This window comes from Mastigoproctus giganteus, chromosome 9 (genome assembly GCF_048544385.1).
Source record: "Mastigoproctus giganteus isolate SK-2022 chromosome 9, ASM4854438v1, whole genome shotgun sequence".
Taxonomy (NCBI): domain Eukaryota; kingdom Metazoa; phylum Arthropoda; class Arachnida; order Uropygi; family Thelyphonidae; genus Mastigoproctus; species Mastigoproctus giganteus.
The window spans coordinates 170,169,851-170,184,112 of NC_143583.1; the positions used below are offsets into that span (position 1 = coordinate 170,169,851).

The following is a 14,262-nucleotide window of genomic DNA, read 5'->3' on the forward strand; positions in this document are numbered from 1 at the left end:
TATACAAGGACATCCATCAGAAAGCAAGTGTAACAACCTCACCAAAGGATTATCATCACCATTAAGATGAAATTACAGTTTAACGAAACTCAATACAACTGGAGGGGTAGGGCAATTATTGACACTTCTGCATGTTTGATCTTAGTGAGTATCATGCTATTCACTGCACCTAGTCTGGTATTAAATCAGTACTAATTGATCAGTTTGCATACCTCTTGCAAATGCAGTCCGAGAGTCACTCCAAAATACCTAATAATGGAAAACTGTGCCGTTTCTAAAAACATTGCCAAATTGTCTGAGTGTTGATATTACAGTGTTTTGAATTGAATTGTGACATTTCAATAAAAACAAATTAATCTATAGTGATATATTAGTGCGGCTTTATTATTCTTTAACTCTTTCTCATTTGAATTAGAACTCTTACAATGAAGTGATAAAAGCTGATCAATCTATCATATAGAGAAGGATGTCAGCTGAACTGTTAAACTATTGTAGAGAAGAAAAATGCAAGGGATGACTATAAATTATCAGGGAATAAAAAAACTGACAGTAAAAAATAACTATGTGCAATTAAGTTAGTAAGGGGGTTATGCAGGTTATGAGAAGTGTTTGTCTAAGCACATGAAGAAAGGTAGCAAAGGATTCTTTGTTTATGTTAACACTACTACAAGGAAAGGGATGAACCATATTTGTCCACTAGATACAACTGGCATAACTATTGATAGTCACTGATACTACTAATAGGGCATAACTACTGATGGTCCTGTTCAGGTTGCTGAAAATATAAATATTTTGCATCTACGTTCAAGAGTGAAGAAGCTTTTAGGAATGGAGTTACTCATAATATAATTCTAATTGGGAGCTAAAAAATACTTTGATAACTGAGAAGGAAACAGAGGAGAAATTACTGAAATTAAAAGTAGTTAAGGCACTGTGGCTGATGGAATGTGTCTGATTATACCAAACCTTATTTCTTTTGCTACAGACTGGTAATGCACAAATGTCTGTCTTATTCACAAAGGGGATTAAAAAGGCAAAGTAAATAATTACAGACCTACAAATTCAACTTCTGTGAAATGGAAAACAACAGAATCAATAGTTAAAAAATAATCCGAGATCATCTTCACAGGAACATAGTTATACAGTAATCACAGCATGGCTTTGTTAAGGGAAAGACCTCAGCTATCCAATCTGATTAGCTACTATGTGGTAGTCACAATGGCTCTAGGTGCAAAAAATTATTTTTACATCATATACTAAGATTTTAGTAATGCTTTTTATACTGTTCCACATAAATGATTGCTGTACAAATTCTGGCAGTGTGGCATTAGAGGCAAGCTATTGCTATGGATAAAGGGATGGATGAGTGGCAGGAGATAGTGTTTATTAATTATTGAATTATTTACATTAACGTCAATCATCCATCTAGTGTAGTCTGATATGGTAAATATATTTGATATGGTAAATATGGTAAATGGCAGAACTAGACAACCATTTGGAATGAATGGATCAGTGAAATTGGAAGGGGTGTTTTTTTTTTTTTTTTTTGGGCTGATGCTGTATAAACTTGCTTTCTTGCATCATGTGCCTCTACTAATGCTAATGCTAATTTCCAAAATGGAAGTGAAAGATCTGAAAACTTTTAGTTAAATAAATTTGCACATAACATTCTTAAATATATCTAAAAATAATGACTTCAGCACATAAATATGAGGTATACTGGATTGAAGAGCTATGTTTGGATTTTCAAATTTTCATATAACATTTAAAAGAAACAAGCTTTATTGAAACCAGAACAGAGAAACACAAACAAACTTTCTGCGTCAGCGAGGATAAGGAAACAGCAAGCCCAGAAGCTTGTTTTCCTGTTTAGGATTTCTTGTATCAGAAGTTTGCAATTCATTTCTTTTTCTTGAGTTCATCAATTTGTAAAAAACTTCTGGATGAACTATATTTCAACATGGGTCAGTGCCACTCACTAGTAATCATTTGTTGTACATTTCAATTAAGTAACTCTGAAAAGTGCTCATATTGTTTTTCTCACCTCTTCTAATCTCTTTCTAAACAGACCTGTCAAAGGTTGCTGCTGTTCTACCAGTCTAGTTACACATTTACACAAAGACTGAAGATGAGTAGTACACACATGCTTCAAAATCTTTTTTATTTCATTAGCATTCACTAATTGAAATTGTTTAAATCTGTCTTTCCTTTTAGCACTTTTTTTCTAAATGGCAGTGTCTACTCAGTATTCATCCACTTTTACAAGAGGCATACATTCCCCTTTCCCGGACACAAATCAATAAGATGTCAAGGAGGGCTTATTACCACCAAGGCTCAATCTGCTCTTTTAATATCTTTGCTACCTCCAGTTTTTAGGCCTACAATAACAAGTACATTATCAACACTAACTGCCAGATAGTTTTTTCAAGGAATTCCTCAGGACTTCAGGTTGTTCAGAAAGTGGTTATTGGATAGTGGTCACTATTCAGAGGACTGTTAGGTACTGACCAAAGGAAATAAAGTAGGGGAGTACATTACTATCTTGAGGACAAGTATATACAGTGGAACTTCTCTATTACGAACTTATATTTAACGAATTTCTCTATATTACGAATTTTTTCGCAAAATATTGCACCTTGAAACGAAATTACAGGTAAAATTAACCCCATATAGCGAAGTATTAGTCTCTCTCTATAACGTATTTTTAAAGAAATTAGTAAAAGCATTTTTGAAGATTTTCAGCATTTACTGCTAAACAGCCGCTCATATATACCACCTCCTTCCTTCCGAAACTGCGCATTAGCATCTGGAATTAAATAATCATCCTTTTAATGAAACTTGTGGCCATTGATGCCGGTAGGAGGGTCTTTGTTTCATTTTTGTTAGTTATTAAACCAAATGGGTTTTCTCTTAAAAGTGGTCATAAACTTTACAATAAATAGGGTAGATTTGTAAATTGATGTTGGCTCAGGGAAAAACGAAATTCGCTGTGGTAAAACTTTAGCATGCTGCGGCGGCAATACATAGAATGCCACCATAGTCGGTTTTTAGTAACAAATGTCGCCTACTGAGTGACATTCGTTTCTCACCTCAACTGTACCAAGTGACCTTCATGTCAATCATTATATGATATATCCGTTCTCGTCTAACTGGACTCCCAGTAGATGGTTTTCATGAATTTTTTTTTTTTTTTATTTCGTTCGTCATCAATCACATAGGCTATATGCTCTTGTATTTATTTATTTTTTTTCTGAAAAGTAACATACAGCATACGTTAATCATAAATTTTCTTTCGTGTATATATGAATGAAAGCAGAATAAAAGAAATTCACAAAGTCGTATATTTCTTCAAAGTGAATGATACTGTTGATTGGCAAGCGAACGTCATTGAGTAGGCGGTACCTGTACTAACAATTCACTATATGGCCAGTGCAGTGAAGTTTCCAGTGTACGTATCGGCAAGAGCTGCAGTCCAGTAATTTTTATAATTGCGAAAACAATGTCAAAGAGAAAGTGTTTAAGTATTAATGATAAAGCAAAGATTGTTATGATATTGACCAGGGTTTTAAGAAAACAGATGTTGCGGAGAAATATGGCAATCTGCAAGCAGTTTATCTACGATTTTAAAAAAATCGAGAATCAATTTTAAATGCAATTGAAGGAGGAGCAGACAAGAAGCGAATTAAGTTGTGTATATACGAAGATGTTGATAAAGCTGTTCTAAAATGGGTGCAAATGATACGTGAAAAGAATATCCAAATATCGGGCCTAATAAATATGCAACAAGCTCTGAAAATGTGCACAGTCCCTTGGACATACAAAATTTAATGCGAGCACTGGGTGGCTAGTAAATTTAAGAAGCGCCACAGAATTGTGGAAAAGATTATTTGTGGAGAAAGTGTTAATGTAAGCGAAGAAGACTGCAACAGTTGGAGGAACAATACCTTAAAGAAGATTTGGGAAGAATATGAGCATAAGAATGTTTTTAATGCTAACGAAATGGGTTTATTCTTTAAATGTTTACCGAATATAACACTTGCTTTTAAGGATGATAAATGTTTTGTGGAAAACAAAGCAAAGAAAGAATCACTGTGCTAGTTGGAGCAAATATGACAGGAAGTGAAAAATTGACTTTTAGTCATTGGAATATCGAAAAACCCAAGAAGTTTTAGAGGCACAAAATCTTTGGAAGTTGACTACACCTTTTAATAAAAAAAGCATGGATGACAAGTGATATTTTTGAACAATGGATATTAAAACTAGACAAGCATATAACAAAAGAAAAAAGGAAAATCGTGTTGGTAACTGTCCGGCACATCCTGCCAGTATTTCTGCCAAACTTAAAAGTGCGAATTTGTTTTTACCACCAAATGTAACGTCAAAACTCCAGCCAATGGACCAAGGCATTATTAAAAATTTTGAATTTCATTATCGAAAGAGAATAATAATGAAATTGTCAATGTGCTATCAGAAAATAGAAACTTGGAGGTTACAATTAACCTTAGAGATTGCATCTCTGAACCGGCAAAAGTTTGGACAAACGATGTCACTGAATACACTATTCAAAATTGTTTTTCGAAAGCGGGATTTGCATTGAATACAGAAGTCGAACAACAACTGGACGAACAAGATGAACTGCCCCTTTCACAACTGAAAAACTTTTGGACATTATTAGAATCGTCTGGAAACATCGAAAATGAAATAATACTGGATAGTTATGTTTATGTAGATCACAGCAGAACATCCAAATGAAGATGAAATACTGCTGAACAGTGTTAGACGTGACCATGATCACGAAGAAATTAACGATGACGCTGAAGGACGCATCAGAACAACCCGTAGAAAAGCAAACTTGCGAAGAAATGATTAACGCTTTTAAAATGGTTCATATGGGTCTACAGTTTTGTGAAAATGTTCCTGATAATGTTTTTAATGCTCTGAATAAATGTGAGGTTTTCTTTGAGAATCAGACAATTTTTTAATTGTACTGTGCAAATGAAAATTACAGATTTTTTTTAATTTGTGATACTTACCGGCGAAAATTGTGTAAACATAATTTAAATAAGTATGTTTTTGAAATAAAATACATTAAAAATAAATGTAGATTCGTTTTCATTCTCTAATTAGATAACAATTTCTAATAAAAAAGATGTTCTCTGTATAACGAAATTTCTCTATAACGAATTTTTTCGCTGGATTTATCGAATTCGTTATAGGGAAGTTCGACTGTATATGTATGTGTTCCATCATTTAGCAGAATGAGATTATTCTGCTCAATCAGTTGACAACTTTAATTACCATCTTTGTTTCCCCCATAAAGTGATATCCATTTAAATATCTGAGTATACAAAATTTGGCAGTTAGTATGACTGATAGTAATTAGGTATTTAGTTGTAAAAAGTTGTATTTATAGTTGAATTTAGTTCTATTTACTGGTTGTATTTAGTATGGCTAGTTTTTTCACAAACTTTTTCAAGAATGCATCTATAATATTAAGTGAGAAATAGATCTAAAAGAAACTACTACAAAGAATTATATGTTCAAGTAATAAAAAAAATTATGAAAATAAAATAAACATAAAATAATGGAAGACATTCAAAATGATACAAATCACAACTGTAAATGATTCACATATAAGACCATCCCCAAAAGTAAAATCTGTCTCTATAAGCTATCTCCCCAACTAATTTCAATTGCCCACATACAAAATGGTTGACTTATTCAAAGATTACAGAAAGTATTTTCAGCAATGAGAGTGTCAAATAAATACCAGACAAATTAGAATAACCGATCTGGTTTTTTAAATATGAAACAGAGTATGACAAAATATTTCCATATTTTCTTTCATACTGTGCAATTGCATTTCTAAATCTTGATATAAAAATATTACACAAATATAAGGAATGGTTGGAAATTACTTCCTAATAACGTAATAAGGGAAACTAAAATTTTTCATTGTCTAAATTCCAAATAGCAAATGCTTAATGTACGGTACTCACCTTATACAATCTGCAATAGTTATTAGGGTGAATTGATGGCTAAATTTTGAGTTGAATAATTTAAATTAAAAAGCATAATAAAAAATAAATTAATTTGACGGAATTTAAAATAAGCGCAAGGAGGCAGAAGTGAACAACTCTGTCCCTGGTTGTCATGAAGGATAATTAATTAAAAAACACTGAGTAATATAAAACTAATAAGCCAATAATACTAGTAGTAGTAGTGGCATGTGATGCAAGAAAGCAGGTGTATGAGCTTATGCAGCATCAGCCAAACGATGGACTTTCGTTTAGTTAAAAACGTCTTCAGTTGGCAAAATTGAGTAGAGAGTGAGCACGTGCTGTATTTAAAAGAAATATCTATACTCCCATGATGCTCTTTGGAACACTTTAATAATTTTAACTAAGTAAGATTCCCCTCTCACTAGATTCTCAGAATTTAAAATCAGCAACACTAATCAAGTTTTCCAGAAAATAAGTACCACTACAATTTCCGATGGAGACATCTTAGCGTCTTTTGACGTAGTGTCTTTATACACAAACGTGCATATACCATTCACATTACAAGCCTTATGAGAATTCTTAATGACAGATGACACCTTAACCAAACGCACCTCTCTTTCCATTAACAATATCCTAGAACTCACTTCATTATTACTAGATGCCAGATATTTCAGGTTCCACAACAAAATTTTTCAGCAAATATTTGGCCTACCCGTGGGTTTAGGTATTTCTGCCCCTTTGTCTGAAATTTATTTAGCTACAATAGAAAACCAAATTTTACACCCTTTCCCTTCAGAGATAAAATTATACACACGTTACGCAGATGATATACAAATTTTATTTATAATAGGTAATAAATCCACAATAGACAATATTTTTTCAAAATTAAACTCAATACACGATAGATTGAAATTGAAGTGAACAAACAAATCATCTTCCTCAATCTTACCATTTACAAAACAGGCACCAAACTCGGCACCAAGATTTTTAGAAAAAACACACACACAGGGAAATATTTACACTTCACATCGCACCACCCACTTAGCACAAAAAAAGCCGTCCTTTATAACCAAATCCATAACGCCATAAAATATAGCTCCTCACAAGATGACTTATCCAACGAACTCCATAATCTCACAAAAAAGTTTATAGCTAGGAACTACCCACCCCAACTAATTCAACACACTATTTTCATTGCAAAAAGTAATAACAACTCAACGTATCATCCTTCCCTATCACAGTGAACTCGCAGGACAGTTCCGTTGGGTGTTTACAGGCACAGATATCACTCTCATATTTTCAGCATACAACAAACTCGGATCTTTATTCAATACATATAAAGGTACACACAAGTACCCAACAAGCGATATGAACAACATACTATGTCTGATCAGATGCCAACAAAACTGTAATGCTTGCTATATTGGAAGCACTACAACAAAGTTCGGTTCCACAAAAACCTCTAATACACGTGCATACTATCACTATAACAGTTTTAGAACAGGACAATCTAGCACTGGGCTTGCAATACATGCCCATACCCACAACCACACCCCCCCCCTAGTTGATTCCGCCATTACCATAGTTAAACTAAAAACCAGCTACAAAATTCTCCAATATGAGGCTCTCATTATTGAATGGTTCCGTCACCACTCTAAACTTAACATCATAAATGCAAAGCTCCCCTTCAATCTTTCCCCGGTCTGGATTCTCTCACATTTGAGATTCCCACGTGTTCCAAAGAGCATCATGGGAGTATAGATATTTCTTTTAAATACACGTGCTCACTCTCTACTCAACTTTGCCAACTGAAGATGTTTTTAACTAAACGAAAGTCCATTGTGATGACTATTGGCTTATCAGTTTTATATTACTCAGAATTTTTTAATTAATTATCCTTCATAACAACCAGGGACGGAGTTGTGCACTTCGGCCTCCTTGCACTTATTTTAAATTCCATCAAATTAATTTATTTATCTCGCTTTTTAATTTAAATTATTCAACTCAAAATTTAGCCATCAATTCACCCTAATAACTATTGCAGATTGTATAAGGTGAGTACCGTACATTAAGCATCTGCTATTTGGAATTTAGTCTAACAATCACGGTATTTTAAGAACTCTATAATTTCTCATATGTTCATTCAGTGTAAAATGGCAAATACTCTTCATTAAAGTACTTTTATTTTGTAATACCAAAATTTTTAGTGACTAATTTTTCTTAGCAAAATTTAGTAAGTTAAACTTATAAAAAAAAAAAAAAAAAAACTTACTAAAGATAAACTTGATCTTTTCAAAAAAGGTCGTGAAGAATGCCAACTCTGATAACTTGGAAAATCAACTAAATTACAAGGGAGAATTTGAGACTGGTGAACATCTGACCAGGAACAATTATCTATTCAAAAGTATAAAAAAAAGTGTTATTCATGTTATTCATAATAAATATCAAAAATTTCAAATTATTAGCTTTAACTCATTACCCCCACCCCTCTTTTTTTTTGTTAGTGGAAGATGAGGAATGAGGGGCTTGCAGATCATTTAAGAGTTGGAGTCATTAATTTTTCCTTCATTTCTTCTAGCCAAAAATAGTGACTTCTTGTTGAAATGACCCTGCTTTTTTTATGACAGTAATTGATGCATATCACACATACCACCTTTATGACAGTAGCTCAAAATATTACTGCTAAGTAATCATTTACTTAGCAAATTATAATACACTTATAGAAATAATCAAAATTATAATACACTTATAGAAATAAAAAAAAATAAAATTAAGTATTTTAGAACATACATATGATTCAAATAACTTTACATTATCTGTGGCATTTCATAATGACGCACATAAATTTTCCATGTAAAGTATGATACACATCAATTATTATTATTATTAAAACTTTTTCCCCTTTATAGGGTTTTTCCGCCCCACAACCAATGACGCTATGCACCAAGTGCATGGTGTCATTGGTTGTGTCTGGTTACTATTATACAGTCCATTCCAGTTATTTGGGATACATCGGGACTAGTGCAGTTTGGCCCGATTAAGCGGCTGCCCCAATTATCAGAAGTTTCACGTAAATAGTTAAAAATACAATGTACCCCCCCCCCTTTTTACAATTGGTTCACTGTACAATCAAATCACGTTATGACAAACTCAACATAGTAAAGTACCGTTCACTATACGATGTACAGTAAGTGTCGGTCATTGTGATCACATTTGTGAATTGAATTTTAATTCTATTAAACAACGATCCTAATTAGCGAAAATAGGAGGAATATTATCCACAGGCTATAAAAGCAAAGATATATTAAGCAGAAATTTACCCTTTATTACCTTACCAATTAAAAAATATGTGAAAATCGGAAGAATATACGTGATAATCCGAATAATTAATATGTACTGTAATATGTACATATGAAATAGTTGACATTTCTGTTTACTGACATTTGTGGGTGGGGGTTAAAATTTAAAACAGTAAAAAGATAAGCAATCAATAACAAAGAACACGGCACACACAAATTGCAAGTAACACAATACGTGCAAGCGAGAACCGACTAACGACTTACAAAGCTTTAAAAATACGAATGAAGATCTGAAAATTTATTTTTTTATATGATTGCAGATTTCATGGAAGTGTAAACACATTTCACCATATAATAACCCACAGAATTCCAGCTGTCGGTATTATCACAATTCAGTAAGATCAAGTTTACTGTCTGTTTATGATAGATTTCACTAACAGAAAAGCCCAATAAACAGGTGACTGCTAATTGTTTTTATTGTTTTATAGTTGTGCCCTCCAGAATTTCGACAGAACCATGTGGTACTGTCGGAGACAATCGTAGGGTAATCTCCAGTGCTTCGGTATCCTGCCCCGATTAAATGGCATGCTGTCCCAATTAAGCGAAGTAAACCCTGGCTATTTTCTCGATTGGTTTCTGTTTTTTAAGATTTGCCCCAAATAAACGGCTGCCCCGATTAACCGGTGTCCCAAATAACTGGAATCCACTGTATTGTTATTACTATTGGTCAAGAAACTCTCTTACCATCCAACAGATGTACAGAATCGCAGCTTTCTAGAATTCCATGTAAGTGTTCTCTGGGAGGCCTATTGCTGCTAGGTTTTTATAGAGGCTCTTTGGCAGCATACCAGTGGTTGACACAGTGATTGGGATGGTCATTATTTGTTCCATATGCCACCTTTCTCTGACTTCTTGTCTTAAGTCTGATCTTTTCCTTGTAGATTTTGTGGAGGTTGCTTGCATTGGGCACCATTATGTCAACCAGGTAGATAGCCCTTTCCTTCTTGGTGATGAGGGTTATGTCTGATCTGTTGTGCGGGATCATCTTGCCCATTATCATGGCACTGGAGCCAGGTGACATTGTCAACATGTGTTACCTGTCACTCCATGGCAATGATTACCTGATCTTGGATGGCGAGCATGGATCCTTCACTGAAGATAACTACATAGATAAGATGCTTTCATGCATTGGCAGCATCTTATCTATGTAGTCTTGATGGAGATCATTGTAGGATCTGCCATGGAATGCCTTCTTCACTCATCTTTCTGTCTTTATTGATCTTATTGATCTATATGTAACTGTAAGGTCTAATGTTTCTGCTGATACAATATGCATTTCTGTTCATTAACACAAATTACAGCAGTTATTCTATAAAATGGCTCAATTCATCCTACTATAACCTATGGCTCCATTCCATTTTAGTAGTGGAATGGAGTTGCTTATAATTAATAAGATCAGAGGTGGTTGAATGTTTGCGGAATAAGTTCCATGTTTTGTTTATCTCTCTTTTTTTTTTTTTTTTTTTCAATTTTGCAATTTGCAATTTTCGTTCCACCAGTAATTTATTTTTTGACAATTTCTTACTTGATATTGTGGTATGGTATCAGTCTCAGCTGTTAGCTGTGAATTATGCCATACAAATGTGATATGTTCAGTAACACTGTTGATGGAACAGGACTGGATGGTATGGTTTTCAAATGAGGCAGGCATGCTATATTTTATCCAATAAGCCTTTGAAAATTTCCATTTCACTGGATTTTCTTTTGGTAAGGAATAGGATGTTTGAATTTTACATTTTAGTATTAACCATACAGTACAAGGAAGCCACCCTAGCCAAAAAAACAAAAAGTAAATAAGAAAATACAAGTATGCACTTCTCTCCTCATACAGTCCAGTTGACCGAATTTCTTCAAACCGTCAGCTTCAACTACCTGTGAATACAACTTGTTCCAGTAATCAACACTCACTGGCTAAAAGAAAACTTCCAAAATCTTTGTCTAAACCTCTTCCCCTGTAATTTGAATTTATGGCCCATAGTTCTGGAATTCTTTATAACAGCAAAAATTCCACCTTCATTTTATAACAATTCTCAGAGCCTCAGACCTCAACCAGGTCCCCTCTAAAATGCCTGGTTGCCAAGCTCTGTAGCCCACATAATCATTGTACAGTCACTCTTCTGCTCATCTCACCATGCAAACTGACCTTCTTTGTACCCTTTCAAGAAGATCAATGCCTGTTTTTTTAGACAAGGTCTCAATACTTGGACACAGTATTCCAAATGCAGTCTTACCATTGCTGATGCAGTATTCCATATGTGATCTTACAATTACCTTGTACAGTGTAATTCTGCCCTCTCTCTCCATTTCAAGAGGATATTGTTCAATAAATCATCAATACATGATTTATCACCATGGGCTTTCCAGGCTGCCTGTTTACTCTGCTCAAAAAACTTTGTATCTGCCAGTATCATAACTCCCAGATCCCTTGGTTCCTCAAATGTTTTTAATTCGACCCCATTACACCAATCTGAATAATCTGATCCTTGAGGATCTCACTTCTGGCATTACACCAATCTAATTAATACCATTAATCACAACCCCCTGCCTTCTATCCTGCAGCAACCCTGAAATCCACCTTAGAATCTTTCCAGTAATTCCAACATGTTCCATCTTATACAGTAACTTCTTATGAGGGACTCAGTCAAATGCCTTGCTAAAATCCAAATTAACTATGTAAAAACTGTTCCAAACATTTAGCACAACAGTAACTGTATCAAAATAGCTTAACAGGTTAGTTAAACATGATTTTTCCTTAACAAAACCATACTGTGTCCTTCAGAATGCAATTTCTATCTAAATGTCCCCAGATTGCAGTCGTAGTCATTGCTTCCAAGATTTTCCCTACCAGTGAAGTCAGACTAACTGATGTGTAATTACCAACTTCACTCTTGGAACCACCTTATGTATTGGCAATATGTTGGCACTTCTCCATTCCAAAGGAGCCCTCATAATTAACCTCAACAGTTCAATACACTCTCTGGCCGCTTCCCTCAAAACTATAGTGTATGTACCAACAACTTGTGGAGCCTTACTTTCCTTTAGGCTTGAAAGTTTTTCTAATAAAGTCATCTGTAATTTTGAAATCACTAATTTCAGATGGCTCAGTTTCATTTGCACAGCCTCTTCTCAGCATAAAGGATCTTTACTCGGTAAAGACCGATATGAAGTAATTATTCAGTTCATCAGCAACATCAGCTGGATTATGTAAGATTTTCCCCATACCCAGTGCACAACAGTCCAAACCAACTGTTTTCTTTATCTGTGTATTCACATTCACGAGAAACTCCATGTCCCATTCTTTGCTCTCTTAGCTCGTATTTTCTCATACTCAGCCTTGGTCTCCCAACCTTATACCTATTACAGATCAACTTGTAGCTGTTGTAGGCTTAGGTACTTTTCATTGCTCTCTAACTTCCCATGCAGTCTTTTTCTGTTCTATTAGACTGGCCAACTGTATTCATTCATCTCAGCATCCTCATTGTGCTATATTTTTTTAATGGTATATATATGTTTTCATGGCTTCTGTGATTATTACTTTGAAGGTATTCCATGATTCTAATGTATTTGCCCTCCCTCTGCAATACACTCGATTAATAGATGACATTTAGTGCTTAAACTGCCATAGTCCCCTTTTCTGAAATTAAAACTCATGCCTTTATCTTTAACTACTGCAACATCTTTCTTCGTTTTTCCACAAATGACTACATGATCACTACCTTCCAATGGTTCCTCTACTTTAAGCCTATAATTTATTCATGAGTAATGATGAGGTCTAGAATATTCTTATTTTCTCTAACATTTTTCTAGCATTTTCTCTAACATGCTGGTACAATAATAATCATCTAGTTTATCTAAAAATTTTGTACCCCATGGTGAGTTTCTCTCCCACTTATTCTAATCAATCTGGGGCAGATTAAAGTCACCCATAATAAGACATTCACACTTGCTTGTCCATTCCATCTTCATGTACAGGCTTTCTTCATACTCTTCACAATCTTTTGGTGTGTGGATTACACCCACTCTCGTTATACCTTTGCTTCTAACTAACTCACACCACACATTCTATGCAGCAGACGTAATTTCTGACCAGGCAAAAGCTCTTTTCATGCTCAGGTTGCTTTTGATAAGAAGCATGACCCACCACCCCTTCTATCTTTTCTAAACACATTATACATACCATAATGGGACTGATCATCCCCAATTTCCAGGTGATACCACGTTTCTGTTAGTCCTAAAATGTCAGCATTAGTTGTCCTAACCAGGAGTTCGAATTCAACCTTTTTTAATTGACAACACTCCTGACATTACCATAGATACAGTTAAGATTAAATATTCTTCTATAATTTACTACCATGACACACCCCTTGAAGTTATTTAGGCTTGCTTCCCTAGCTTTATTATCAAAAAAAAAAAAAAAAAAAAAATCTTGGGGTGGGTGCCAGCAATATTTTGGCCCATATCATCAGATAAATTCTGATGATATGGGCCAAAAACACAGATTCATAAACACAGATGTCGTAGCCTAGTGGTCGGGCACACGGGTACATAAGTACACGTGTCTTGAATGACCGGGGTTCAAGCCCGTGACTGCTGAATACAGTGCTGTTTCTTGTGTTCTGTGTATCTTGTAAACTCCTCTGACCGTTTGGTTGTCCCGGAGTATAAACAGAAAATTTATTATTTTATTTATTTATGTATATTATTCCCCCCCCCCCAACTAGCAGTTTCCCTGATCATGTCTGAGCAGAACTGCGGACACACACATCCTGACCAACTTGTAGAATATTTTCAGCATGGTCCTATATTTATCCAACAAATGGTCAGGTCATGTTTGTTTATCATTAGTCCCCACATGAATAATAATGCTCTCTTTATACCCTTAAAATATGACAATCTGTTGG

At 34.5% G+C, this 14,262-nt stretch overlaps 1 protein-coding gene across 3 annotated transcripts in view; it reads right to left on the reverse strand.

The window, feature by feature from the left end:
- The window catches only part of S1P (membrane-bound transcription factor site-1 protease), a 680,544-nt gene that overhangs the window by 556,631 nt on the left and 109,651 nt on the right, over positions 1-14,262 (reverse strand). For all 3 annotated transcript variants that reach the window (XM_090381734.1, XM_090381736.1, XM_090381735.1), the window contains exon 5: positions 8,275-8,396. In XM_090381734.1, the coding sequence (XP_090237860.1) occupies positions 8,275-8,396 (122 nt within the window). The remainder of the gene's footprint in view (positions 1-8,274; positions 8,397-14,262) is intronic.